Source organism: Heloderma suspectum, chromosome 5 (assembly GCF_057233095.1).
Source record: "Heloderma suspectum isolate Gila_16-S chromosome 5, 16-S_ref, whole genome shotgun sequence".
In the NCBI taxonomy this organism is placed as follows: Eukaryota; Metazoa; Chordata; class Lepidosauria; order Squamata; family Helodermatidae; genus Heloderma; species Heloderma suspectum.
In genome coordinates, this window is record NC_139462.1 from 95,178,707 (window position 1) to 95,205,885 (window position 27,179).

The 27,179-nt window shown below is 40.8% G+C and overlaps 1 protein-coding gene across 6 annotated transcripts; it reads left to right on the forward strand.

Annotated features, from left to right (window-relative positions):
* Nucleotides 1-302: 302 nt before the first annotated feature.
* Nucleotides 303-27,016, forward strand: NMU (neuromedin U). 6 transcript variants are annotated; one of them, XM_084860305.1, is made up of 11 exons: nt 390-701; nt 6,873-6,931; nt 9,182-9,229; nt 9,330-9,389; nt 10,839-10,868; nt 10,973-11,023; nt 13,238-13,312; nt 21,725-21,769; nt 23,285-23,338; nt 24,592-24,631; nt 26,092-27,016. In XM_084860305.1, exons 1-10 carry the CDS (start codon nt 524-526, stop codon nt 24,625-24,627), a joined length of 636 nt encoding a protein of 211 aa, XP_084716431.1. In that variant the 5' UTR covers nt 390-523; the 3' UTR covers nt 24,628-24,631; nt 26,092-27,016. The 6 variants fall into 6 exon arrangements, with proteins under 6 accessions (XP_084716434.1, XP_084716437.1, XP_084716436.1 ...); XM_084860308.1 differs by lacking the exon at nt 21,725-21,769 and having other exon boundaries at nt 303-701; XM_084860309.1 differs by lacking the exon at nt 13,238-13,312 and having other exon boundaries at nt 449-701; nt 26,092-26,530.
* The last annotated feature ends 163 nt before the right edge of the window (nt 27,017-27,179 follow it).

Consider the following 27,179-nt stretch of genomic DNA (forward strand, 5'->3'; position numbering starts at 1 on the left):
CTCCGCTGTCCGGGGTGCCTCATGGCGAAGCCGCTCCCCCCATGGCCAGACAAGAACTTCACCATCCCCTCCCCCCTTCGCTGAGTCTCCAACGGGATGCAGCTGCCTTGGTAAGGTGCTTTTTGCGAGGACCTTGCAGGCCACCCGCTATTACTACCACGTGGTGGCGCGGCCACGGGTTCAGTTAGGAGGTCTACTTGGAAAAATGGCCACCTCTTCTCGGGTAAGCCGTTGAGCGGCTATTATCGCGGAGGGGTCTGTTACTCCAGCCTGAGTCACCGGCAAAGGGCACGTGTGCTGCTGGAGCGGCTGCCGAAGAAGGACCGGAGGGAGGGGAGCTTGCGCGCGGGGGGCGCGGGAATGACGCGGCCTGCCTGAGTCAGGCTGCCGCCGCCTTCCTCAGGTCCGGGAGATTTAAAAGCGCGCGAGCTCCGCTGACTGGGAATTTCAAGGCGGGAGCAGAGCGGCGGGAAAAGCGCGCGCGCCGAGGCTGAGGAAAGAAACGCTGCCGCACGAATTGGCCATGCAAAGGGCCAGCGCTTGCCGGAGAGCGCCGCCCGCTTTGGGCCAGGGCGGCGGCGGCGGCGGCAGCAGCAGCAGCAGCACCTGCCACCCAAGCCGGAGGAAGCTGCAGCCTGGCTCGGGAACCCCCTGGGGCGTGCTCCTCTTCCTCCTCGCCCTTTGGGTGGGCTCGTGCAAAGGTAAGGGCCGAGAGGGGCTCTGCCCGCCTCCTCCCCCTTCCCGGGGGGCTCTCCCTTCCCCTCCGCGCGTGCTTTACCCGCCCAAGCGCTCGCTTCTGTGACGGGTCGCCCGCTCTGTCACGAGGGCCGCAGATCCACTGTCTCCGCTGGCTGTTACCTTTCTTGCCTTGCTCTCTTCGGGCGTCTGTAAAATGCTTGTGTTCACTGACTTTCTCACAGTAGTAGCTTCCTTCTTCCAACACGCGCGCGCGCGCTCTCGCTCTCTCTTGCCCTCCCTCCTTAGCTCTGTGTTGTTTTGTTTTTAAAATAAAAACCATATTCCGTTTTCAGCGTTTCCAACTTTATACATCCAGCACGATTAGCAAGGCAAACCTTTTTAGTCACTTGCGGTAAGCCCCTCCCCCCCTTTCTTTATTGACAGACAACTCTGTGCCTTTAACAGCCACAGGTTATGCAGACATCCCCATATATGGCTGTCCCCTACCACGCAGATAGATGCTTGTCAGGCAGCGGTTGAGAGGCACAGAAATGTTGTGAGTGGAAAAAAGCGGGTGGGTGATCCAGGCTGGAATCCAGTTTACTTTATGAAAACCTGACATTTTCTTATGTGAATGTTTCTTAACTGAAATTATCTTATAATTGTGCCTAATGAGTTCTGTGAAACTCAAAAGCTAGCATAATTTTACACCAACTGAGTTTGGTCTTGCAAAAGAGGACATTTTATCTATGTTGTATTTCCAATTGATTTTATCTTTTTTAATTCATTTTTTTGTCTTTTGACTTAAAAAGGAGCTAAGTCGGGTTACCAACTAAGTCGGGTTACCAATGGTCCCAAAGGCTATGTCAAATCTGGCAGCTACTATCTACCAACATACTGTAAGGAGAACATAAGGTTTTAAAATCCTGCCTCATTCCAGTGTAATTCCAGCCATCGAATGTCACCTCAAATGCAAAGGTTTTACTCCCTACAAAAAACAGTTGGAGTTGGGTTGAATGTCTCTAAAAAACAGAATGGATTGTGAAAAGAAAACCAGCATTTTTATGCATTATATTTTAGTCTACTTTACAGAATAAAACTTGTCTCTCAAAGTGGTCCACATTAATCAAATATTCAGTACAGTGCTGGTGGTAGGCTTAGAATATAAATTAAAATGAGACACATGGTATCTACGGCAATTTAACTAATCTGAAGTAAATGTAGGAGAGTTTCTGTTACGTGGTATTACTCTTTCAGCTACAGAATTTGGTGTAACAAAAGTGAGGAAAATAGTCTGTACCAAACAGATTTACTGTTGCTGCTGTTTACTAGTACTAACTTCATTTAATTTTTAAATAAACACTTTTAATTTAAATGGACATAATTAGAACATCCTAGAGAAAAAGGAATTGCCATTTCTATTTGATGTCTCTTAACTCTGACCCTAGCGGGGAGGGGGGTGCGGAGGGACGAGAAAAAGTCTTCTGTACCAAACAGAACTTACTGCTGTTGCTACTACTATTGAGGTTCAAAGGGATTGTGTACACTAAAGTTAGGAAAAAATGTCTGTTTCAGTGAGTTTACAAAAGAAGTATGGGAATAGTGACAAGGTTATGACTGTAATCCTTAATGCAGCTGTTTATATATTCTGTTGACTTGAATGAGATTTAAACTGACTGTGTATGTCCATGATAGTACCAGTCAACATGCACAAAATAAAATTACATGAAAGCTTCATATATAGCATAGATTAACTTTTATTACTTGCTACATAACTCCAAAAGTCAAGAAATACCCATACTTAAAACCTACTTTAACATCCAAATAAGCATAGAGAAAGGGGAAATGGTAATTACAGTATAATTTTTTCAACTTAGTCCAGTCAGCAAGAGCTGCTGTATAAGAGCACAGTATAAATCATGTGCCACCAAAATATAAAGGAATGTTTCCATTCTGTCCTTCGTTTTAGGACTTGAGTGCACTTTGCAACATTGAAAGCTACTAAGGCTGCAATCCTATATTGCTGGGGGAAAGCCCCTTGGCCATGGTGGGATTTACATGTGTGGGATTATATTGTAAACATCCCAGATATATCTTTGTGAAGATTTTTTTTCTGATTCAGTGCCAGTGAAGATCCCTTGCCACATGAGTTAGCATTAGGTATATATCCACAATGGCAATAAGAGTCCAGACCCATGAAGAACCTTGTTTACATATATTCTGCCATTTTCTCTAAAATACCCCTCCTGATGGGAAAGCACCTAGCTATCTTCTAAAATACATTTTAAAAGAAACATGTAGCTTCTGTAGGCAATTTGAATCATAGAGAATTCTTATACCCAAATATAATTGTTTGAAAAGGTATTAATGCATAAATATTTGCACTAGATTTTACATTCAGAATACAGTGATGGCACTATATAAATGGTAATTTTAAAGAATTCCTTAGGCATGTTTGCATGAGACAGTGATCTGCATAGCAATAAAGAATATAGACATCATAGGCTAATATGGAACAGTGTTAACTTCAGTTACTCTCCATCCCTGGGTTGTTTGCCATGATGTGTGAAACAGGAACTCCTGCAGCAGGAGTGATTGGGCAGCAATTAAAAAATTCTGGGTGACATGTGCACCAGGCCAGTATTTCACTGTAATTAAAATACCTATATCTAGGTATTTTTTCGTGTTAGCCTGCATATACTCCCACTGATATGATGAGAAATAGTTAATACACTTTATTGTTGATAGAGAGCTATTCTGCCTAGAAAGCTATTTCAGAATGCACATTTCTTGGATTTTATATTCCTAGGTAGCAAGTGGATAAAGCCTGTGGTTTTTAAGAATAAGGGTGTAATTGGATGCTGCCAATTCTGTATTTTCCTAGTAATGCTAATGAAGGGGGAGCAATTTTCAGGGGATAATTAACAGGCAGGAGAGTAGGTTAATCCTTCCCCCACCCATTAAATTTTTCTCACAAATGCCTTCTAGGCCGCTGTCATTTTTTGCCTAATTGGGCTCCAAACCCTGATTGGAGAAAAGTGCCAGAGGGGAGGGGGACATTTGCAGGGGAGGACTTGCTAGGGAGGGATTAAGCCCTCCTCTCTCCTACCCCTAATTCTGCTCTCCAGGTGCCCCCACCCCGGCTTCATTTTTATTATCTCAGCAAATGTGGTTTTGGGTACATGCATTTGCTGAGACAATGGGCTGGTCTGCACAATCAAACCGCCCACTGCGGCTTATTTGGTGGGCAGCCAAAATGGCTGCCCGCATGTGCAACAACCCACTGCGGCTTATTTAAGCCACAGTGGGTTGCAGCACATGCAGGCAGCCATTTTGAATATTCAAGCCGCAGTTTGTCATGTCATCCGAACCTGGGGCCCATGGGTTATGTGAGGATTAACAACCCTCACATAACCCTAAAACAGGCCATGGGTATTCTTGTTGGATACATTGAATCAAAGTCTACCTTTCACTTTATGTGGAATTTAACAGGGTTAATGATCAGAGTACTGAAAATTAAGTGGAATTAGTGACAATTTGAAATAATCCTATACTTTTAGAACATTTCCTTTTTGTTTTTTCTAATTCTATGTCAAGCTCTCAATATATCAGAGATGTCTTCTAAACTGTTACTATTTCTTCTCTTCCTCCCCTTCTTTTCTGTCTTCACCCTGAACCTCTGCACTCCCCTTTCTTAGCAGCTATCATCCTTTAAGTTTAGTTAATTAAATTTATATATTGCTTCACACAACCAAAAGGAGTCCCGAAGTGATTTACAAAAAAGCAAGCCAACCTCAAACTTTCAGAGGGAAATTAGGCAAGGGTGAGGTCTCATGTGCATTGGTTTTAAGGGAAACTGGACCATACTATACCAAGATACTTGCATTCTTTATGTAGCCAAACATCCAATTGACCTTCACTGTATATCAGATGGACCACGGAATAAAAATTGTGTCACCACAAGTGTGGCTTGTTATATCTGTGTATGGTGTTGTTGTTTAGCCTTCCAGGGCAGTGAGGAAAGCAGTTCTGACTTACCATTTCCATTCACAAGGGGAATACAGAGCTTTTCTACATGAGCCTAAAATCCCGTACTTTTACTGGGCTTTTGCTTCCGGATTCTTTGCGGGATTAAGCTCCTCTCCTTTATGTGGGTGGACACGTATTTTGATTCGGGGACTTCCTTTGTCTGCAAGTTCTATATGTTTCATTATACAGCCACTAGCCACTATACTGCTCAATTACACGGAGCTGATATAGCAGATTAACGTTCCTTGCTGCATTATCTCCATTTTTTAAAAAAAATGGAATAAAGGTCAGAAAGCATGGGAGATGCCCTGGAGGTTAACAACTTCGTGTAAAGGACCCACAAACTTCCATGAATGACCAGTTCTGAATGATCAATCATGAGCATACAATAAAAGCCTCATGCAGAAATGTTCACAGTCTGTGGATTCAAATATCCCAGTATAAAAATAAGCAAAATTTCAGCTATCCCTTTCAACTGACTGGCTGATAAATCTTACTGTTTTGAAAATGTGCCCAAAAGTGGTGTGTGTGTGTGTGTGTGTGAGAGAGAGAGAGAGAGAGAGAGAGAGAGACAGACAGAAGTGAAAATACATATTATTTAGGCATAGGCATTTAGTGTCTCTAATGGCAGATAGCGAAGAGGATCTAAAGAGCCTCTTGTTGAGGGTGAAAGAGGAGAGTGCAAAAGCTGGTTTGAAACTCAACATTAAAAAAACGAAGATCATGGCATCTGGCCCCATCACTTCCTGGCATATAGAAGGGGAAGAAATGGAAGCAGTGACAGATTTTATTTTCTTGGGCTCCAAGATCACCGCAGACGGTGACTGTATCCATGAAATTAAAAGACGCTTGCTCCTTGGGAGGAAAGCTATGGCAAACCTAGACAGCATAGTAAGAAGCAGAGACATCACCTTGCTGACAAAGGTCCATCTAATCAGAGCTATGGTTTTCCCAGTAGTAACATATGGCTGTGAGAGCTGGACTATAAGGAAGGCTGAGCGCTGAAGAATTGATGCTTTCGAACTGTGGTGCTGGAGAAGACTCTTACGAGTCCCCTGGACTGCAAGGAGGTCAAATCAGTCCATCCTAAAGGAAATCAACCCTGAGTGCTCATTGGAAGGACAGATACTGAAGCTGAAGCTCAAATATTTTGGCCACCTAACACGAAGAGAAAACTCCCTGGAAAAGACTCTGATGCTGGGAAAGACTGAAGGCAAAAGGAGAAGGGGACGGCAGAGGATGAGGTGGCTAGATAGCATCACCAATGCAATGAATATGAACTTGAGCACACTCCGGGAGAGAGCGCAGGACAGGAAGGCCTGGCGTGCTATGGTCCATGGGGTCATGAAGAGTCGGATATGACTGAACGACTGAACAACAACAAATTTAGTGTCTCTGATCATCAAAATAGTTGTTAATAATACCTGACCAAGTATAATTCAGAAAAGGACAAAGTCCTTTTGACAGGACAGATTTAGAAGAAAAAATCTGCCACCAAATACATCTAGTTAAACGTTGCGTTTTTAGGCAACAGCAAAAATTGCAGACAAGCAGAACATTTATTTTATTTTGATTTAATGTCGCCATGATAAGATCAGTGGTTAAAAAGCAAGTATTAGTGTTTTACAATTTATAATCAGGAGTGTTGCAATGCAGGACAGGGTCAGGAATGCTTAAGTTCCATTGAATTCAGTGGAACTCAGGCTTCAGTCCTATACACACTTATCTGGAATAAGTCTCATTGAATTCTCTGGGGCTTACTTCTGGGTGAACATGCATGGGATAGCACTGCCAGGTTCACATAGCTCTGCTGGATTGTGATTATGGGTATAATCCATTAAGATTTCTTGTACAAGCCCCACTGAAATGAATGGGAACTCTGTAAAAATACTACCATGATCTCATACTCTGGTTTGATTTCACTGTGTAGCTGCAGTTTTGGGGGGAGTGTGTCTGATGTCTGCAATGGAGTTCAATGGGAGTGCTATTGTGTATGCAGCATCTGTTGCTTTTGGTGCTAATGTGTTAAATCATAGCACTGTTTTCTTATTTGCAATATTCATTTATTCTCACTCGCATGGTCACACACAGAGATCTCTGTGTAATGAGTAATATAAATAGCAACTTTTATGGCTTTGAAACAGGGAATTCCTTTTTATTTGCAGGTGCACCAATGGCATCCCATGTTCTACAAGGAGAACAAAACTTGCAGTTGTGGAATGAGGTAGAGAGCAATATGCCTATGTTCCTTGTTTTGTTATTATTTAGTTTTGACATTGGTATGACAGTGCCATTTGTATTGTTTATATAACAAAGGTAGGATTAACAATTAAAGATTCTTGTAGGACATGGATAAGCAATTTATTTTGAACACTCCATATAAACATTGATGTGGACCACAAGCTTTTGCTAATATCCCAAGAATTTCAAATTTTGTGTGCATTTGTGTGTTTCTCATTTATATCTAGCCCCTAAAATGTATTGAATGTTTGAAAATAAGTTGGCAATATCCATTAAATGATCACATGTAAAGGAACAAGCATAAAGAAGTCAAGATATGTTGTTTTTCTGTATCATAGAACAAACCAGACAATGCTGTTGTGCTCGTGGAGAAACAGAGCCTATTGCCCGTATCTGTTGATAGACTTCTGCAAAGGGATGTTTCTGCAATTCAGCATCAGGATGCTGTGAAGGGAAGCTTGCAGTGTGCTGAGAGTGCTAATGTTGTATAGGTAGAGGGACTGACTGTAAGAATCAGCGGGCCTCAAACACAACTGTTCTTTATTTATCACACACAGAAGTGAAGAACTTAGCAGAAGCTCCACCCGCTGTTGCAACTCCCAGCTCTACAGGAGCTGCCAAGGTTCAAAACAATAACTAAGCCACAGTACCGCCCCCCCAGGATACATAACCGCTAATAACCATAAGGACATGGTTAAGAGCTAGGGGAAGCAGAAGTGCTATAGCCACTGCAAATCTATGGGGTGTGGGAGCAATGCCTTCGGAAAAGATTGCACAGCAGAGGAAGGAGCAATTGTTCTCCCCTCAGGAATAACGAAGAACCTTGTGGCACCTTAAATACTAAGAAATGTATTATGGCATAACTTTTCATGGTTCAGAACCCACTTCACCAGATGCACTTCATGATATCTTGAGTTAACAGATATATACATATACATACCCAAGGGTGTAGAGAGAACAAAAAAAATGTTAGCAGTGAAATCAGAGGGGAATGGAAGTCAAGAAATGCAGACAGTGATAATTTTGTTAAAGCAGGGTGCAGATCCTCAGGCCCAGGGCCAAATCTGGCTCTTTGGGGTCCTGTTCTGGCCCACCAGGATTCCCCAGATGACCATGCCCCTTTCTCCCAACCACCAATTGTTTGGTGGTTTCCTGGCTTTGGGGCTGTTTTTTCCCCATTGTAAAAGCTTGGAATGTCTATCCTAATTCTTAGTTGCAGGCCGCAAGAGCTTTAAACTAAAATGTGGTATTTTGCTGCCACTCCTTTTGCCTTTGGCTCCATCCACTACTGGAATGCAGCCCCCAAAAGCTTTTCTTGGCCTGAAAGAGGTTCTGCACTACAGTGACTGTTCACAAAGTATCAGTAGAACATTTTGATGTGTTACCTCAGCAGTTTCATGCTGTTTTATTCTCCCCTAAAGATGGCAGCACAGGCCTATTGGACAAGCTTCAGTGAGTAACTCAGTTTCAGATCAGGAAAGGTGGGAGGGATCATCATCAGGCAAATAACCTCCTACCATACCTTAAGGGCCAAACTAAACACTCTTCACTGGATTATTTACTCAGTGTAATTTATGACATATTGGGACTGTGGCGCTCTGAGAGGGGGTTTTAAGTTTTCACCCCTCCCATTTTCATCCTGAACTTCTACCCCCTCCTTGGGGGGGGTTGTTAAAAAAAGAAAATATGTCTCCATTGGAATCAATGGAGATGGTTTTCTTTTTTTAACCCCCCCCCCCCCCAGGGTGGGTGATGGACAAAACAGGAGTGGGGAAACCTCCTGGAGTGCCATAGTCCTGATCCAAATCTGGGCATATGTGCTTACACTGAAGTAAATAATCAATTATGCATAGCTCTGTTATGCACGATTTGAAGAACGTTTAATTTAGCCCTAAGATTTTAATACAGAAGCGGCCTCTCAGATGTGGAGTGCGCAGCAGGTATCAGCTTATAAGCTTACAGTGGTGGCCCCAATACACATGAATTGGTGTTGCCAAATTTTCTGTTGCTGGTGCCAAAATGCTTGAGCCAGCCCTAAGTTGTTTCCTTAAAGTACATCACAAACCTGGCTGGAACTCCTCTCCAGGAAGGGGTATCAAGTTTGCTGGCCCTTAAGCTTTATTGACTGTCATCTTAACATTGAAAATGATGGAAGCTCACATAAAGCTCAACTTCCTTTTATATTTTCAGTTCAGCTCCTTGCTAATTCTGCTCACTTGTCAATATTTTACAGATAGATGATGTGTGTTCTGCTTACCTGGCCAGGGATACTCCGCCTCAGGTCAGTCCATTATAAAAAGGTCAGATACATCCAAATTTGTCAAGGAAGGTGTTATCAGTTCAGTAATCACATGCCTGAGACTCTGTTTCCTTGCCTTTAGTCATCTAACGTGTTGGAAGATCTTTGCTTTATGGTTCTGGAACTTCTACAGAAAGCTCAGGTAATGGCATTATACTAAATTTCTGAAACTTGATTGCCTGCATACCTTGTATAGGGCAGTGCATTACATACAATTACTATCTCAGCTGTGTGCTTCCCTGGCAGGGATTGCTCCAAGGCCATCCACAGACTAGCAAAATTACTGCTCAAGGTCTGATAAATGGTACAGATGTAAAGCCATCTGCCATCTTGCTCTGGAGAGTCTTCTAGATCAGAAACTGTGCTAAATTACAGAACAGAATTGGTGATTTCTAATCTATACATGTTTTGTAGTTGGGAATCAATGTATTACTTCATGTTTAAATTCAGTAATTCTTCTGTTGGGTAAAAGTGACAGGATAGTGGGAAGTTGGGCCACTTTGCTCAAGTCAGACTATCTAAGCTTACATGTTTTTAAAAAAGAAGTTTCTATCCCTGTAGTTTAAAATATGCCAACAGTTCTATAGTTAGTTTAAAATAAGCCAATTTCAAACCATGGTTTCTGAAGCTGGCTTGTTTAAATTAACCATGGTTAATCACAGCTTCCTGTGTTGTCTGAAATGGGAGCTGTGGTTAACTAGAAGTGGAAGCTTCCAAAAAACCCCCCTCCTTTTGGCTGCCCAGAAGGAGGAGAGGGGAGCATGTGAATCCAAAGCTCCTTGCAGCTCATTCCTGTTCATGTACATCATGCTAAACCATGGTTTTGTGTGAATGTGACCATTGGCACAAGATTATTATTTGTTTTTAAGAATGGAGTACTCAGAGCCTTAGGTACAAACCAGTAATTACTAGCACCAAATCTTTCTTTGTTCCAAAATGTATTTTACAATGGTTTCTGAAACATTTCATATTATAATTCTACTTTACCTTGTAGTTATTATGAAAAGTGGTACAATTCTCTGAGAAAACATGCCATCTTCCAGCCATCGCATGCTGCCAGAAACTGAAAGTGAAACTTCCTTAACAGGCTACATCAATAAGGGATGTATAAGACACAGTGACACATTGCCAGTGTATTAGATAGAGTATTGTGTTTCAATAATGCATCCTTAAAATGAAATTGTGTCTTAACAATCTAGAAATATTTTGCAAAACACCATGTCTAAGTCTATTGTTTTGGCTATGCAAAGGAGCTGGCATATTCCATGTAAATTCAGACTTCTGAACCAAATGTAGTGAGCAAATAGAGAACGCTGTAGTAATAAAAGCATAAAATGATGTAGCAGTTGGAGAGGAAATAGACAGAAAACATCTCAATAGCATTAATGGTGCAATCCAATCCATGTTTACTCAGAAGTAAATCCCATTCAGTTTAATGAGGATTACTCATATGTACTTAGGATTCCAATTTCAAATCAACAATTGCAAACATATTTAAAAAACAGCAACAGTAAGTACTGTACTACTGTGTTTTGTTTCCACAAATGATCCATGCTCTGTTGTTAAATATCTGTGCCAATTATTTCCACAGGAGTTCGATGAAAAGGACAACACCAAAAGAGTAAGTTTTCCCATCTGTCTGTTTCATTGTTTTATACCTATGTAGAAAGTCATAACACATTAATCTGTCTCAAAGTAAAATCCACTTTTAATTTCTTTGAACAGTTCTTATTTCATTATTCTAAGACCCATGACACAGGCAACTCAAATGTTCTGGTAAGTTGAACTGCCCCTTTCCCTGTGAGTAAACACTTGTATCCAAAATCAACTTCTTCTTATTATTATTAGGATTTCATTTAACCCCTCCAAGTAGAGATAATAATCCATTAATTAGTTATTTAGATATAACTCATTAATGAAAAAATCTTGGTTATAGTCTAACTAAAAAAGCAGATTGCACCTAAGTCTGACAAAGGCAAAAGTACAACATTTAAGAAAACTTGCATATATGTTTTTTTTTTTTTAAAGGAAGGAAATGGGTGAAAACCATCTCTGCTACTGACTAAGGTCATATCTGGGATAATCTTAAAGTTTTACTGAGGGTGGATATCCATCTAAATCAGTGTTATTCCTCTAAAATGATATTCTGATTCATATTTATTATGGATTTAAGCTACAAATATTGATAAATTCTGTAATAATGTTTCTTCAGGATTATGCTAATTTCTGTTTTGGGTTTCATCATAAACAAATAATACATCCAATATCCTATGTATAAACATACAGGGAAAACAAGTGTTTTAATCAGGTCCTACTTTTAAAGTCCACCAAATACCATTATTTGTCATACATATATATGTGTCATTTGTCATGCATCTAACTCTGGTGCTATTTGTATTGGCTTATGTTAGTTTCATAACATATGATGTTCCACATTTGTTGCTGCTGTTGTTTACGTCATCATGGGCAATGGAATGAATATATTAGAATGTCATAAAGCAAGAAAGAAATACTACCTTGTAGCTAAAGGCAACGTAACTGCTGTGAATTTGCCAAGCACCTTAATAGCTGCTTTGTGACCTAAGAAATCAAGTTCCCATAGAGGTTTATTTCTATGATGCCCATCTTATTACAGCCCCATCATGTTTATGTACCTCTAGGAATGCAAGGAAATGGAAAAAGGTGCACTAAATAAGGCGGGGGGGATTTTGATTTCTCATACTATTTGAGTATTCTGTGTAAATCTTTTGATATTAGAACTGTGCTTACCTCATTATAGGACTATTGAACAATGGGATTTGTTTTAAGTTTTGGTATTTTGCTTTGAGCCCCACTGGTACAATGGTGACAATTCTGCAATAATACCTTTTGTGAATAACGTTTACATTGCTTTGTGCACATTTGCTGCATGAAATGCTTTACATCATTTTAACAAAAATATAAATAAAAATATCAATGAGAAACAAGAAATTTCTTCTGTATGTATAGTGCAATTCAGTGATATCAAACACCCTGACCACCAACAGGCCCGTCTAGAATTCTACTTGCATATTGGAGCACCTGTAAAGTGGCCTGTTCTGGCTAGCAGTTGAGCAGTGGGACAACAGAAGTTTAGCCTTGAGGTAACCTGAGGAGGGAAAGCAACAGAGCAGAATGCAAGCAGGCAAAGACTAAAGAATGAAGAATAGGAGCTAAGCACTGAGAAACCCAGGAATGGATGTATCAATTGTAGTCAGAAACTAACCCCTGCTTTTTAGCAGTACAGAGCCATGAAAAGCTGCCCGGGGGCTGTGTGTCTCCTAACTGTTGTGGCATATTGGATGATCAAAGCCTTCGTTGTCAAACATTTTGGCTTCACTGTGAAGCTTCAGCCTGTGGTTTTTCCTTGTAGTGTGTATCCTGTACTATGGAAATCTTCTCAACAGTGTTATATAAATCACAAGGTGTTGCATGGGATCAAAGGGGCACTGCTCCTTGATTAGTGAAAGGTGAGACATGTTCTTCCTTTTGACTGAGTGATGCCTGGATACTTCAGATTATGCTGTTGGTTCTTCCTGGTCCAGGTTTGTGAAATTCTCTTGTCCGGAGATCATAAGATTTTTCCATATTCCTAAGATAGTTCTTTTATTTCATGCCTATGCGGTCAAGATGGGAGATGGCCCTTAGCAGTGAGCACTCAGGCTTCTCCAGTTAGTGCATCCCCTTGGAAGCTGTTCTGCATGCATACCCGTGTCAAACTAGCAAACAAAAACAGGCATGAGAACATTTGACACAATGAGACTTAAGGTGTATACATCTAAGAAGGAAACTGCAACATCAGAAGTAGCTCTGAAAATGTCTAAAAATATTGCCCCATCAAGTGTCTTCCATCCTTTGCTTTGCATGTTCTGTTTATTAGTCAGTTCTACAGTAAAGGGGTTTTGTTTTGTTTTCACATCCTGAGGCCAGGATTTCATTGTTGTTCATGTGTCTATATTCATGTCCTCTCAGTCGTCTGTCCTGCATCCTTTGCTGCAACTTATTCCTCAACTGCATGAGAGGAGACTGAAGAGATACAAAGTGGACGTATGTAACTTTTTAATTATGCACACTAGCATTCCCTTCATGTGCCTTATTATTTCCTTTAAAAAAACTCTCATGCCGTATTTATTTTTCCTCGATCATTTTACTGGGTTGGATCATGCTTTGCAGTGCAATCCTATGCTTAATTACTAAAAGGTAAGTCCCACTGTGTTCAGTGGGGCTTACTCTTTAGTAAGTGTGTTAAGGATTTCAGCCTTAGCTCCACTGAAATCAATGGGACTTAGGTTAGTTGTGATTAACTTGAGCTGTTAGTTTCAATGGGCCTAAAGCATGACTCACCTAGTCTGGATCCAACCCAATGTCATCACATTACTGCACTTTTCATATTTCTTGAAAGTATGATATTTTGCATACTTTTTCTTTTCTTCAGAAGAGTTAAAGTGTATGTTGATATATGGCATTTTAAAAAGTTACATGAAAGGGAAAATCTAATAATAGATAACTTTGTATACATAAGTAACTGTACTGTCTTTCCTTCTAAATGGTTAAGCTAGGTGTTGTGGTATCCTGGCTGAAATTAATTACCTTAACAATACTGTCCAAAGGCCCAGTCCTATCAGCCACTCTATCAGCACAGTAGCTTATAGGATGAGATGTATGATCCTGGCATCACTGCTGCACAAGACACAATTATCCCTCTTGCACCCATGATTGATCCCTGCCAGTATGTAGGAATGCCATGGGCAGGTAAAAGAGGCAGGTGCTAGCAGTGGTGAACCAACAGTGATAACAATGATAAAAATTCTGCCTGAATGTGTAATTTGTGGGAAATCAGTACCCTGTCATAGCACTCTTGACACTTGGAAAAGCAAAAACAAGGACATGGGTTTTCGTACCAATTTTCCATTTTGTTTCAGGTTTTCTTTTCATATTTACAGTTATGAGAGAAATAAATTAATTAATTGGGAACATTATGGACAGCTTCAGAGGAAAGGTTCAGCTGAAACGTCTTTTGTTCTTAAAACTCGGTAATAACCCAACTCCAAACAAGCTTAAGCCAGAGAAAGCCCTACCTAGTTCAGTAACTAGGCTTACTTCCTCATTGATGTGTTCAGTTTTGCAGCCTAGCTGGGTCACTCCAGTCTTATGTGTTAGGCATTCCCAAACCAACAAACGGGCAGTGGATCTCACCATATTACATTCCAGGAGAACAGACAGTCCTTTTCTGGCATGGTGAAATGGTAGTCTCAACTGGCAAATTTTAGAATACCATTAAATAGGATTAAATAGGAGAGCCAGTGTGGTGTAGTGGCTAGAGTGTTGGACTGGGAGCCCAGCGATCTGGGTTCTAGTCCCCACTCAGCCATGGAAGCTCACTGGGTGACTTTGGGCCAGTCACAGACTCTCAGCCCAACCTACCTCACAGGGTTGTTGTGAGGATAAAATGGAGAGGAGGAGGATCATGTAAGCTGCCTTGGGTTCCTTGCAACAGGAAAAAAGGCGGGATATAAATGCAATAAAAAATAAAAATAAAAAATAAATTATCAATATTATTGTGTTTTTACCACTATCCGGTGCATTACTTGTGTCTTTTTTTGGCAAGGGGAGCCATTTCTCCTCCCTTTTATTGGTTTATGCAATCTAAGCATGACAGTGCACTTTTAATAGTTATCAGATCAATTAACATTGCAATCCTGTACATGTTTACGCAGAAGTAAGTCCTGGTCTCTTCAATGAGGCTTCCTCCGAGGTCAGTGGGTATAGAACTGCAACCTTTGTCAGATTTTTATATAAGAAATTGTTTTTCAGTATCCTCTCAATTTCTTGCACTAATTGGACATATTTACTACAGTGTTGAATAGTTACCAGATTTTCTTGAAGCAAAATGTTAACTTGAAAGAGACTCTGATGCAGTTTTGCAGGGTCCACTGGGAACAATCAATAGCATACTATCGGGCATTGGACTGGATAGAGATTTTTTTAAAGGCCATTGGCTTCATTGTGAAAAAAAACTTTAGTATATATTACTGACAAATCTATCCTTAGCTGTTCTTCCAAGTCAATAGCTGCATAAAATCAGCTCTTCATTGATAAGGTATTCAACCCTATTATTTTATGCATAAAAATCCAGTAATTGAAAAGTGGAATTCCTTTCATTTTTAAAAGTAAAGGAACCAGAGTAGCTGATTGAAAATCATGTTTTTCTTCTTGATTTAAAATCTCCAGCCCCCCAAAAAGCTGATTTAAATCATATTAAATGATTACTAAATCATAGAAATCAAATTTCTTTCAAGTTTCTCATTTTTTATTTTCTGAACAAGAATGCTTATCAATTGGTTGCTATAATAATTAAGGCATTTTGTTTTTAATCTCACTTCACTTTAATATTTGCTTTTTCTTTCCTAAAGGAAGCTCTTTTGAAATGATATCAAAACAAACTATAATCAATAAAAATTAGGCAGAGGCACCCAGAGCATGGCCATGGCTGAGGTGCACAGGGCAATACATATGGGAGAAGGCAGTCTCTGAGGTATCTAGGTCCCAAGCCATTTAGGGCGCAATCCTACTGTTTACGCCCTCAGAGATCAGATGCCTCTGAACTCAGAGGCTTAGATCATCCAATGCAGAGCAGGAGGCATGGCAAAGACAGTCTTTGCCTCCCTGTTCTCTTTCTCTGTATTTTCACTAGACAGGCTTTTTTATCTAGCTGGGGCATTTTGGAGGGGGAGAGAAGGAGGCTGGGAAGTCCTCAGGACAGCTCATATCCTGGCCTCTCCTGTCTCCTCCCCGCCCACCAAAACGCCCCCATTCCTTACCTTCTGAGGTCAGTTTCCTGACCTCAGAAGGCAGCCAGCGTGGTTCTGAGTGCAGATTCCCCCCTTCAGAGGTTGGAGTGCTGTCTCTGACCTTGGATCTGGGAAACCAAAATATCCTATAGCCCCCAGGTGCTGTCTAAGGCCGATAGGATTGCTCTCTTAGGACTTTAAGGATTAAAACTAACAGCTTAAATTGAACTTGGGAACAAATAGGTCGCCAGTGAAAATCAACACAGGTGGAGTAACATATTCCAGTTAACCAAGTCCAATCACTCTCCTTGTGATACGTTCACAAGGAGGGGTGAAAAGAAAATCCGATGCTGTAAAGAACAATATTGTTTAGGAACCTGGAATGTCAGATCAATGAATCAAGGTAAGTTGGAGGTGGTCAAACATGAGATGGCAAGATTGAACATCGACATCTTGGGAATCAGCGAACTAAAATGGACAGGAATGGGCGAATTTAATTCAGGTGACCATCATATCTACTACTGTGGGCAAGAATCCCTTAGAAGAAATGGAGTAGCACTCATAGTCAACAAAAAGGTGGGAAAAGCAGTACTGGGGTACAATCTTAAAAACGATAGAATGATCTCAGTACGAATCCAAGGCAAACCATTCAACATCACAGTAATTCAAGTCTATGCCCCAACCACTGATGCCGAAGAAGCTGAGGTTGATCGGTTCTATGAAGACCTACAACACCTTCTAGAACTAACACCAAAAAAAGATGTCCTCTTCATCATAGGGGATTGGAATGCTAAAGTAGGAAGTCAAGAAATCACCGGGATAACAGGCAAGCATGGCCTTGGTGTACAAAATGAAGCAGGACAAAGGCTAATAGAATTTTGCCAAGAGAACACGCTGATCATAGCAAACAGCACAGGAGACGACTCTACACATGGACATCACCAGATGGTCAATATCGAAATCAGATTGATTATATCCTTTGCAGCCAAAGATGGAGAAGCTCTATACAGTCAGTAAAAACAAGACCTGGAGCTGACTGTGGCTCAGATCATGAGCTTCTTGTTGCAAAATTTCGGCTTAAATTGAAGAACGTAGGGAAAACCACTAAACCATTCAGGTATGACCTAAATCATATCCCTTATGAATACACAGTGGAGGTGAGGAATAGATTTCAGGGATTAGACCTGATAGACAGAGTGCCTGAGGAACTATGGATGGAGGTCCGTAACATTGTTCAGGAGGCAGCAACTCAATCCATCCCAAAGAAAAAGAAATGCAAGAAAGCCAAGTGGCTGTCTGATGAGGCTTGACAAGTAGCTGAGGAAAGAAGGGAAGCGAAAAGCAAGGGAGAAAGGGGAAGATATATCCAACTGAATGCAGAGTTCCAGAGAATAGCAAGGAGAGACAAGAAGGCCTTCTTATATGAACAATGCAAAGAAATCGAGGAAAACAACAGAATGGGAAAGACTAGAGATCTCTTCAAGAAAATCAGAGATATCAAGGGAACGTTTTGTGCAAAGACGGGCATGATAAAGGACAAAGAAGGCAGGGACCTAACAGAAGCAGATGAGATTAAGAAGAGGTGGAAAGAATACACAGAAGAACTATACAGGAAAGACCTGAATGTCCCTGATAGCCATGATAGTGCGGTCACTGAACTTGAGCCGGACATCCTAGAAAGTGAAGTCAAGTGGGCCTTAGGAAGCATTACTAACAACAAAGCTAGTGGAGATGACCGTATTCCAGCTGAGCTATTTAAAATCCTAAAAGATGATGTTGTTAAAGTGCTGCATTCAATATGCCAACAAATTTGGAACACTCAACAATGGCCGCAAGACTGGAAAAGGTCAGTTTACATTCCAATTCCAAAGAAGGGCAACGCCAAAGAGTGTTCAAAGTACCGCACAATTGCGCTCATTTCACATGCCAGCAAGGTGATGCTCAAAATCCTACAAGCTAGGCTTCAGCAGTATGCGAACCGAGAACTACCGGAAGTACAAGCTGGGTTTCGAAGAGGCAGAGGAACTAGAGATCAAATTGCCAACATTCGCTGCATCATGGAGAAAGCAAGAGAATTCCAGAAAAACGTCTATTTCTGCTTCATTGACTACGCTAAAGCCTTTGATTGTGTGGATCACAACAAACTGTGGCAAATTCTTAAAGTGATGGGAGTACCAGACCACCTTACCTGTCTCCTGAGAAACCTGTACGAGGGTCAAGAAGCAACAGTAAGAACCAGACATGGAACAACCGATTGGTTCAAAATTGGGAAAGGAGTACGACAAGGCTGCATATTGTCACCCTGCTTATTTAACTTATATGCAGAGTACATCATGAGAAATGCCGGGTTGGATGAATCAGAGGTCGGAATTAAGATTGCTGGGAGAATTATCAACAACCTCCGATATGCAGACGATACCACCCTAATGGCAGAAAGTGAAGAGGATCTCAAGATCCTCTTGTTGAGGGTGAAAGAGGAGAGTGCAAAAGCTGGTTTGAAACTCAACATTAAACAAACGAAGATCATGGCATCTGGCCCCATCACTTCCTGGCATATAGAAGGGGAAGAAATGGAAGCAGTGACAGATTTTACTTTCTTGTGCTCCAAGATCACCGCAGACGGTGACTGTAGCTATGAAATTAAAAGATGCTTGCTCCTTGGGAGGAAAGCTATGGCCAACCTAGACAGCATAGTAAGAAGCAGAGACATCACCTTGCCGACAAAGGTCCGTCTAATCAAAGCTATGGTTTTCCCAGTAGTAATGTATGGCTGTGAGAGCTGGACTATAAGGAAGGCTGAGCGCCGAAGAATTGATGCTTTCGAACTGTGGTGCTGGAGAAGACTCTTACGAGTGCCCTGGACTGCAAGGAGGTCAAATCAGTCCATCCTAAAGGAAATCAACCCTGAGTGCTCATTGGAAGGACAGATACTGAAGCTGAAGCTCAAATATTTTGGCCACCTAATGCGAAGAGAAAACTCTCTGGAAAAGACCCTGATGCTGGGAAAGACTGAAGGCAAAAGGAGAAGGGGACGGCAGAGGATGAGATGGCTAGATAGCATCACCGATGCAATGAATATGAACTTGAGCACACTCTGGGAGAGAGCGCAGGATAGGAAGGCCTGGCGTGCTATGGTCCATGGGGTCACGAAGAGTCAGACACGACTGAACAACAACAACAATCACTCTCCTAATGATGTCATTCTGTACCAATTAAAATTTCGGAACATTTCATGAAGCATGACATTTCAATAAATAACAAGGGGATAATACAACATATGACACATACTTTAGTCAAAAATATACACTCTTATACTCCCAGTCCCAGCATCCAATATACAAAAAATTGGGACATGTATTAAAGCAAACAAATCCACCCTAGAGCCAGAAGGAGCCAAAAAGAATAGGACTAGGCTATCCCAGGACACTCTAACCAGGTAGAGCCTCTCACTGGGTTTAAAATGAGGCCAAAAGGACCTAACATTAGTCCTCACAAGTGCCCAATGAGCCTAAAGACCGCATCAATATCAATGACAAGGTAAAGAGTAACTAAACTCTCAGAACCAAGAACACAGTCGTGAGAGATGCAGAATCAATAAGGACTGGTGCTTGATACCACACCAGCACATGATGATATAATAAAAGCAGATGACACTGGGGGACACCATGGCACTAGAAGCCCCCATGTCAAACCTACCTTCTCACCACAGCTTAAAACAGAGGCAGAAGAAAAGAGAAATGGGCCCGCCCTCACTACTCTCCCAAGCAGTGCCTGTTGGGTGACAATCACCTCTGCTAGTAGCTCAGCTCGGAGCATGCTCAGAAGGTGTTGATGACAGTCTTCCAGGTTGGGGTGGGTGGGCAGAAATAACAGGATTGGCCACTCAGCAGGGTTGATTTTGCAGCAGTTCTTCTCCAGAGCCAGCTGGCCTCCCAAGGCGTAAGAGCATTAGAACAGGTAGAATATGCCATATTCTACTGATGTTTAAGATGTTGCTCATTTGATTAAACTTCAGAATGTGTTTTCTGTGAATAACTTTTTCCTTCTTCCTCTGCATTTGAAGTATCAGATTCAGTTAGGTCTATCCTCTGAGGTATTCAAAAGATAATTAAAGATGAACTATCCAACACCTCATCACTTGCCTTAAAGGGCAAAAAAAGAGAGAGATCAGAACAAAGAATTTGCATGTAACCTACTAATAAATACTGCAGAACTTCTTTTGCCACTTTAGAAAGAAAAAGATGTAACCTGCCCTACATACTTAACACTATCACAATCTGAGATTATTGAACATTTGTTTGGAAGCAGTTAAATAAAAAGCAGATAGCAGATAGCTTAGCAGAAACTGTAAAGACCTCTGTATCTGTCTGACTAAAGAGGAATAAAATGGAATCCAGACAAGATGGTTGAGATGCTTTAACAATTGAATATAAATGAACCTGCAGTGCACTGTTAGGAAATAGTAAGAGATTTCAGATGTATTTGAAATTCTATTATTAATTCAAGATGTCAGATCTTTTTATAGCATAATCTTCAGCACGTCAACAACAAAAAATCCATTCTTACGCCCTTTACATAATGCATTCGATGAATATTTGAATTTCACTTTTTGCTTGAAATATATCCCTAACTTTGTAAAAGTGCTTAAGATTTTGCAGCTATGTGCTTCTTAACTTCTGGGAATCTTGGGACTAATATTGCAGAGGGCTGATGTAACACTGGGTCAGTGTTAACCATTATTAAGAGGTTAGGAGCCTCAGCCTGCAGGAACATATGCCCCACTCTACCTTCCCTCTTGGGGAAAAATTAATACACACCCCGCACCTTATCTGCAGTTAACAGCATTAACCATACTTAAAGCCAACTAGGGTTTTCATTGGGATAGGGGCTTTCAGATCCAGGACAATTGTTGAGTTAAATATAGAGGCATTCTTTAACTTAGGACAGGCATCCCCAACCTTTTTGGGCCTATGGGCACATTTGGAAATCTGATAAACTGTTGTGGGCACCACCACAAAACAGCTGTGACATGGGGCCCATTCAGGGGAAAGGAAGAATACAAAATAGGGGCAGCGGGTCTTGCCAGTACCTAGGGAGTTGTCTGGTGGTGTTGTGGTACCCACAAGTGCTGTGTTGCTGACTCCATACTTTGGGCCAAACCAGACGTTACTTTAATAATGTGGTTAGTAACCATGTCTAGGGTTTGTTTGTTTGTTTTTGTTTTTTAAGTTACCAGGCACAGAGGGGCTGATCTTCATTAGGACCAGAGTATGCAAGGAGCAGAGGTTTAACCATTCCTTGCCCAGCCACGATTCTGATGAAAATCCCACCCCCAATGCTGCTATTAACTTCACAGGGGTGGGGGTGGGAAGTGCATAAAAGTATAGACATGGTTCCTGTCTTACCTTACTTCCTCCACCCAGCCCACAGAGCTAATAGCTGCTGGAGGGCAAAGTTTCAGAAAGCGTATGTGTCAAGTAGGTTAAATATCTGAACTGCAGCAAATCTGCATCTGATTTGGCCCTAAGTTGTCACTGGAGTTTACATAAAGCAAAATCCAAATGAAATCTTGAGGGAAACTAAAAGCTTCAATAAGGCTGGAAAAATATATCAGAAGGATTTTTCACATCAATTTTATTTACACAGATGTTTTATATTTTTGTTATAGTTAGAGAATCCAAATGACACCAACCGCAACAAGGAAGTGGAAAATGTAGGTGACATGGTTCAAAGGATAATAGAAGGATCAATGTCTGAACCTGTATGGCAAAAAAAGCTCTAATGATGTTGTGCTTATTTGAACTTTTTTCTTGCCTGTGAATGCAGCAGAAGTTATTGAAATACTAAGAATTACGTTCTTTCCATTCTCATGTGATTCTTCTGTGGCGTTCTGCAAAGTTGGGAAGACTTCTATTATAAATATAACATATGAAAATGTTAAAAATCAACAGCATGGAAAAATGTGTAAAAGTAAGGGAGAGGGACCACAGCTCAGTGGTAGAGAACATACTTCGCATGCAGTTGATGGGAAAGACCTCTGCCTGAAACCCTGGAAAGCCACTGTCAGTCCATAGTAGACAACTTGACTAAAGAGAGAAAGAGTCTGACCTGCTACAAGGCAATTTCATATATTTTCCAGTTCTTAACATTCACTTTACGTCATGTGCCTGTTTATTTGGCTTGAATTCCTATGCATCTGATTCTGTGTTAAGCAGTTTCTTCCATTCTGTCAAACCCTTTGTGCTCTTTCCTAGTGACGCTTTCCCCCCTCTTCATGTCTGGCATTGGTGGCACAGGGAGAAGTATGCATCTTGAAGTGCCATCTGTATTCTTGATTCTTGTTCTTGAATGTGTATTTGTTTCATACAGTTCGTCAAAGCAGCTTGGCTTATTGTAGGTAGGGTTAAGCTGAGGGACAGTGATTTGCCCAAAGCTCTCACAGCTGAACGTGTATTTGAAAAAGGGTTCCATTGATCTATATACTGTTCATATTAACAATACTGTTAATATGTGTTAAGAATACGAAGAATTTAGATGTACTAATTGTTTTAGCCTTCATATAATATTTTTTCTTTAAAGTGCTTCACAGACATTGGCTGCATTCAGACAGTTGTTCAAGGCTTCATGAATCATGGTTTATGAAGCTGGGAATGAGCATAGTGGATGGGTGCTCCTCCTCACCCCTCCTCTCCTCTCCTTGCACATGGGCTTCAGCCCAAAGATCCTGGTTTCCATTAAACCAGAGTTCCAAACCTGGAAACTCTGGTTTAATGTCATTTTACGAACTAGGAAAATAGGCTGGCTGGCATGTTGCTTTCTACAAAAACAGACCATCGTGGTATCATTACAGTAGTTTGGGTGTAGCATGTAATTAGACCATAATACAATAGTGACTTTCCCAAGGCCACTTAATGGGTTCATGGCCAAACGGAGATTTGAACTTCACAGCCCACGCTCTGAGCCACGACACCACACCACCTCTCATATATATTATCATTCCCATTCTGCAATCTGATTCCACACTTGGTAGTGTACATAGATTTGAGTAAGTTCATAGTTGTGCAAGTAGTACAAGAATCCTCATTTTCCAGCATTTCATACTCCAGAATATTGGGTTAAAAAAATTATCCCAAATCATATGGAATTTTTAATGTATATTTAAGTTGGGTTGCAATATATCTCTCTGCCCACTCAAGTATGTGTTATTTGAAATCTATTCTCTTTTCAGGAAGAACTTCAAATACCTGGAGGAATTCAAAGTAGGGGATACTTTATCTTCAGGGTATGTAGATTTTTGTTTGTTTCAAACTCACTGGTATATTAGAAAATAAACTGCAGCAAATGCAGCTGGGAGAACGTTGCTTCAATAACAGTCTTTGGGTTGGTTTATAATTACAGCCACCAATAGTGGGATGGTAGATAATGCAACCAAATGTATCATCCTTATGACCCACCTTTGAATTTGTAATGCCAGCAGTAAATTTAGGATGTTCTTGCTTTCTCATATGCAGCTGCAGGACAATTCAATCTGACATCAAAACCTGAGAACAATGGTTGTCTCTCCTTGAAGTGTGTAACTTCGTTTCATTCATGGAAATGTCTGGCTGGTGAAAAATGGAACCAAGAACCCTTCCTTATTTACTATGGGTTGGATCCAGATGTAGGCGCAAGCAACTGGGCAGGTGGAAGTAGACTTCCCCAGGCCCTTTTCTCTATGGCAACCCCTTCAGCCCCCTGAAAATGCTATACACAGTGTCGGAGGACTCTGTTGAATGGATGAACTGTTGTGCAGGAGGATCCCCCCAAATTTGGCAGAGGCACATTCCAGGAGTAGAGCCTTTCCATCAATGGAAGAAAGAGCCTGGATCCAACCATATATATATATATATATATATATATATGCGCGCACACAGTAGACAGAACATACAGGGCTGGAGCGGGAGGATTTGAGCAAATAAAGCCCTTCGCTGGGAGGGCAGATCTAATAAGACTTCTTGAGGGAGGGTGCAGTACTGAAATGCTGTTCTTCCAGCATGACAGAAACATTTGCTGAAAGAGCAATGATAAGCAAGGAGAGTAGATAGAATCGACCACATACCTGATAATTCCTGCTGTACTACTTGTGACTACCTGTGAGTGGATCATCCACCTGTCTTATTCCTGCTCCAGCTGGAGGCCCCTACCTTTTCACTACACATCCTTCTGCATGTATTAGGTCAATGAACCAGAGATAGTTCATTAATTTTATATATGTCTAGCCAGCATTCCAGTCTGTGTGCTGGTCTAATTAAGACATAGATCACAGATATTCAAGGTATGAATTCTACTCAGCCTTTTCTGCTTTCCTTTCAGCTCATGCTGAAAGAGACAAAGCTGACCATCAATGTCTAACATAGCAGATTCCTTATGTAACCAATTTGCAGAAATGGTTAAGTATTTTGGAATCAACATCAAGTTTTCTTACACCTTAAGGGTACAAATTATTTAAAAGCATTCAGAAAGATACTCACTACATCTCTGACATTTCTTTTCCAGCCACGCAATGGAAGGAGATCAGCTACTTTTCGTTAAAATGGTATTCATCTTAATTTTTCACTCAGAATGAATATCCAAAGTCTGTTTTACATTTACACAAATATGCCAAAATCCACATTTTTACAAAGAGAAGCTATAGGGCTGTCGTTTACAATGGAAAATTGTATGAATAAGATTTGGTTAACCATGGAATCAACATGAATTTTTAAAAGAAAAATTATACCTAAGTATCCTATTGGACGAGAGTTTCAACAAGCAGATGGATATGGGTTACTCAATATCCTAGATCAAATGAGATATCTGAGGTAACTCACTGCCATAAGGCACAAACCAACAACTTTAGACCCAAAGTATCCTGACAGCCAAGTGTTTTAGAATGGAACCTGGGTACTACTTAGCTAATCTCAAATCATGACCTATTGCATGGAATGAGTCATGAGTAACCTGCAATATCATGCTGGTAGAACAGGGTCAGTAAGTGATGCACTGGAAATTGTCACCATTGACAAGATGTACTGTTGTGCCATCAGGTATGGGATATATAGCATGGGTTAAAATATGGCGCTGATTATGCTGAACGGCACCATCACTCCTTAACATGGAAGAATGTTCAATTTATGTTTCAGCCATAACGTAAAAGCCATCACAGTGGCTCTTATAAACAGTTAGAAATATTTTAGTAGTAATATTCACCATGCCATGGTACAACTTGACTCATGCATCACATTGGGCCAGTAATGCTCTCAGCACTACTACTGCGATGATTTTTCAGAATCAGACTATTAAATTTCACAGTAACTTACTCCTTCTGCATTATAGGTCAGATTGTACGAAGGCACCCTGAGGGTAAGGGTGAATGTTACATAGTTTGGGGACTGAGATCACAGGGTTCAAAAACCAATGGTCTCTGTATCCTCAAGGTTCTTGGTTTTCCAGGCTCATCGGGCTTCACCCACAGCTTCTTTGACATTGGTGGTATAGTTTAGGAGGAGGTGAGAGGTTTGCCCTCTCCATCCGATGGCAGAGCTGGATCCTCCATATGCACAAACAGCACCAGCTAATCAGGGGATAATTGAGACACCTGAAGCCACTTCTAGTCAAGACACTGCTGTTGGGTGGGTTGCACCTCTGATGGCAGAAAGGCTCTTTTAGGAAATTTCAGGAGGTTACAGGGTCACTTCTGTGACACTGCATTCGAACTAAACAATGACTTCTGAAATGGACTTCATCACCCAATACTGAAAGTGTTTCTATCCTTTAGCAAGCTTGTAACAATTTTAAGTCACTTAGGACGCAACCCTATGCATGTTTAGATAGAAATAAGTCCTACAACTCCCAGCATTCCCCAACCAGCCAAGCTGGCTGGGGAATGCTGGGAGCTGGACTTACTTCTGTCTAAACATGCATAGGATTGCACCCTTAATTTAAAAAAGGGAACAGTTGAAATAATGTTATGTAACTTGCTACATATTATGTAAATATTTTTTTTCTTTTCCTCAGAATTGTTCATCCATGGACCTAGAATCATCACAGCATTGCAGACAAGATGGGCATCCTGTCCTTTAATATATGTAAAACTCTTTTTTTTTAGATATTTTATCCACAGTGTAAATTTCTTATAAGTGCAATGCAATCCTATGCATGCTTACTCACAAGTTAGTCCTACTGAGTTTAATAGGGCTTACTCCCAAGTAAGTGTGAACAGGATTGCAATCTAAAGTGAAAATGTTTCTTTCTTGAAGCATCTTGAAATAATTCTATTCTCTCATGCTATGATTTTGTAACAGTGTGTAATAAAACTCTAAACAAAATATAGTTGGTGTTAGATAGTTGCATGCAAAATACCTTGTAAATGGTAGTATTACTACATATAGTTCTCTCCCCCTACTGCTCTATTGGTGTAAATAAAGGCACTCAGTAGAGAATTGTTTTTAATGAGAATATTTTAATGAGATTTTTTCTGTTTTTAGTGTCATACTTTTCATGGTTTGGGTCTTACAATTTGCAATTATAGTTTAAGTGTTTTTGTAATATAATTAGTATGCTAATATCTAACATGGAATCAATGGGACCATCTTGCATATTGTGTTGGAAAGCAATGGAACTATAGTCAATGAAATTTAGAAGTGTAAAACCTTACAAGGAGGAGAATCGGGTGCCAGGAATACAGATCACATTTAGAAATCATACCTAACAATAATCATTTTGTTATGGAGCTAAATCTACTCATTCCAGCGGGGTATCTGTGCAAGTTTATTCTAGAGAAATAAGAGCCCTGTGGCATCTTAAAAGACTAACAAATTTATTAAGCCATTTGTCATCACTCAGTGTTTAATTTGTGCTAGGGATCTCCAGAAGGCTAGTAGCAGTGCTGGGACATAACTGTGGAATACATAAAGTTACAATAAAGTGCCTTTGTACATGTATTCTGTCTCTCTCTCTCTCTCTCTCTCTCTCTCTCTCTCTCTCCACTAAGTAACTACAAAATACCACCATATCTCAGGGAATTGGGAAAGGTTTTCATGCTGCAGGAAGGACTTCTAGGCAAGATTTGGCCCTATGACATCTCTCATTTTAAAGATCAAGAG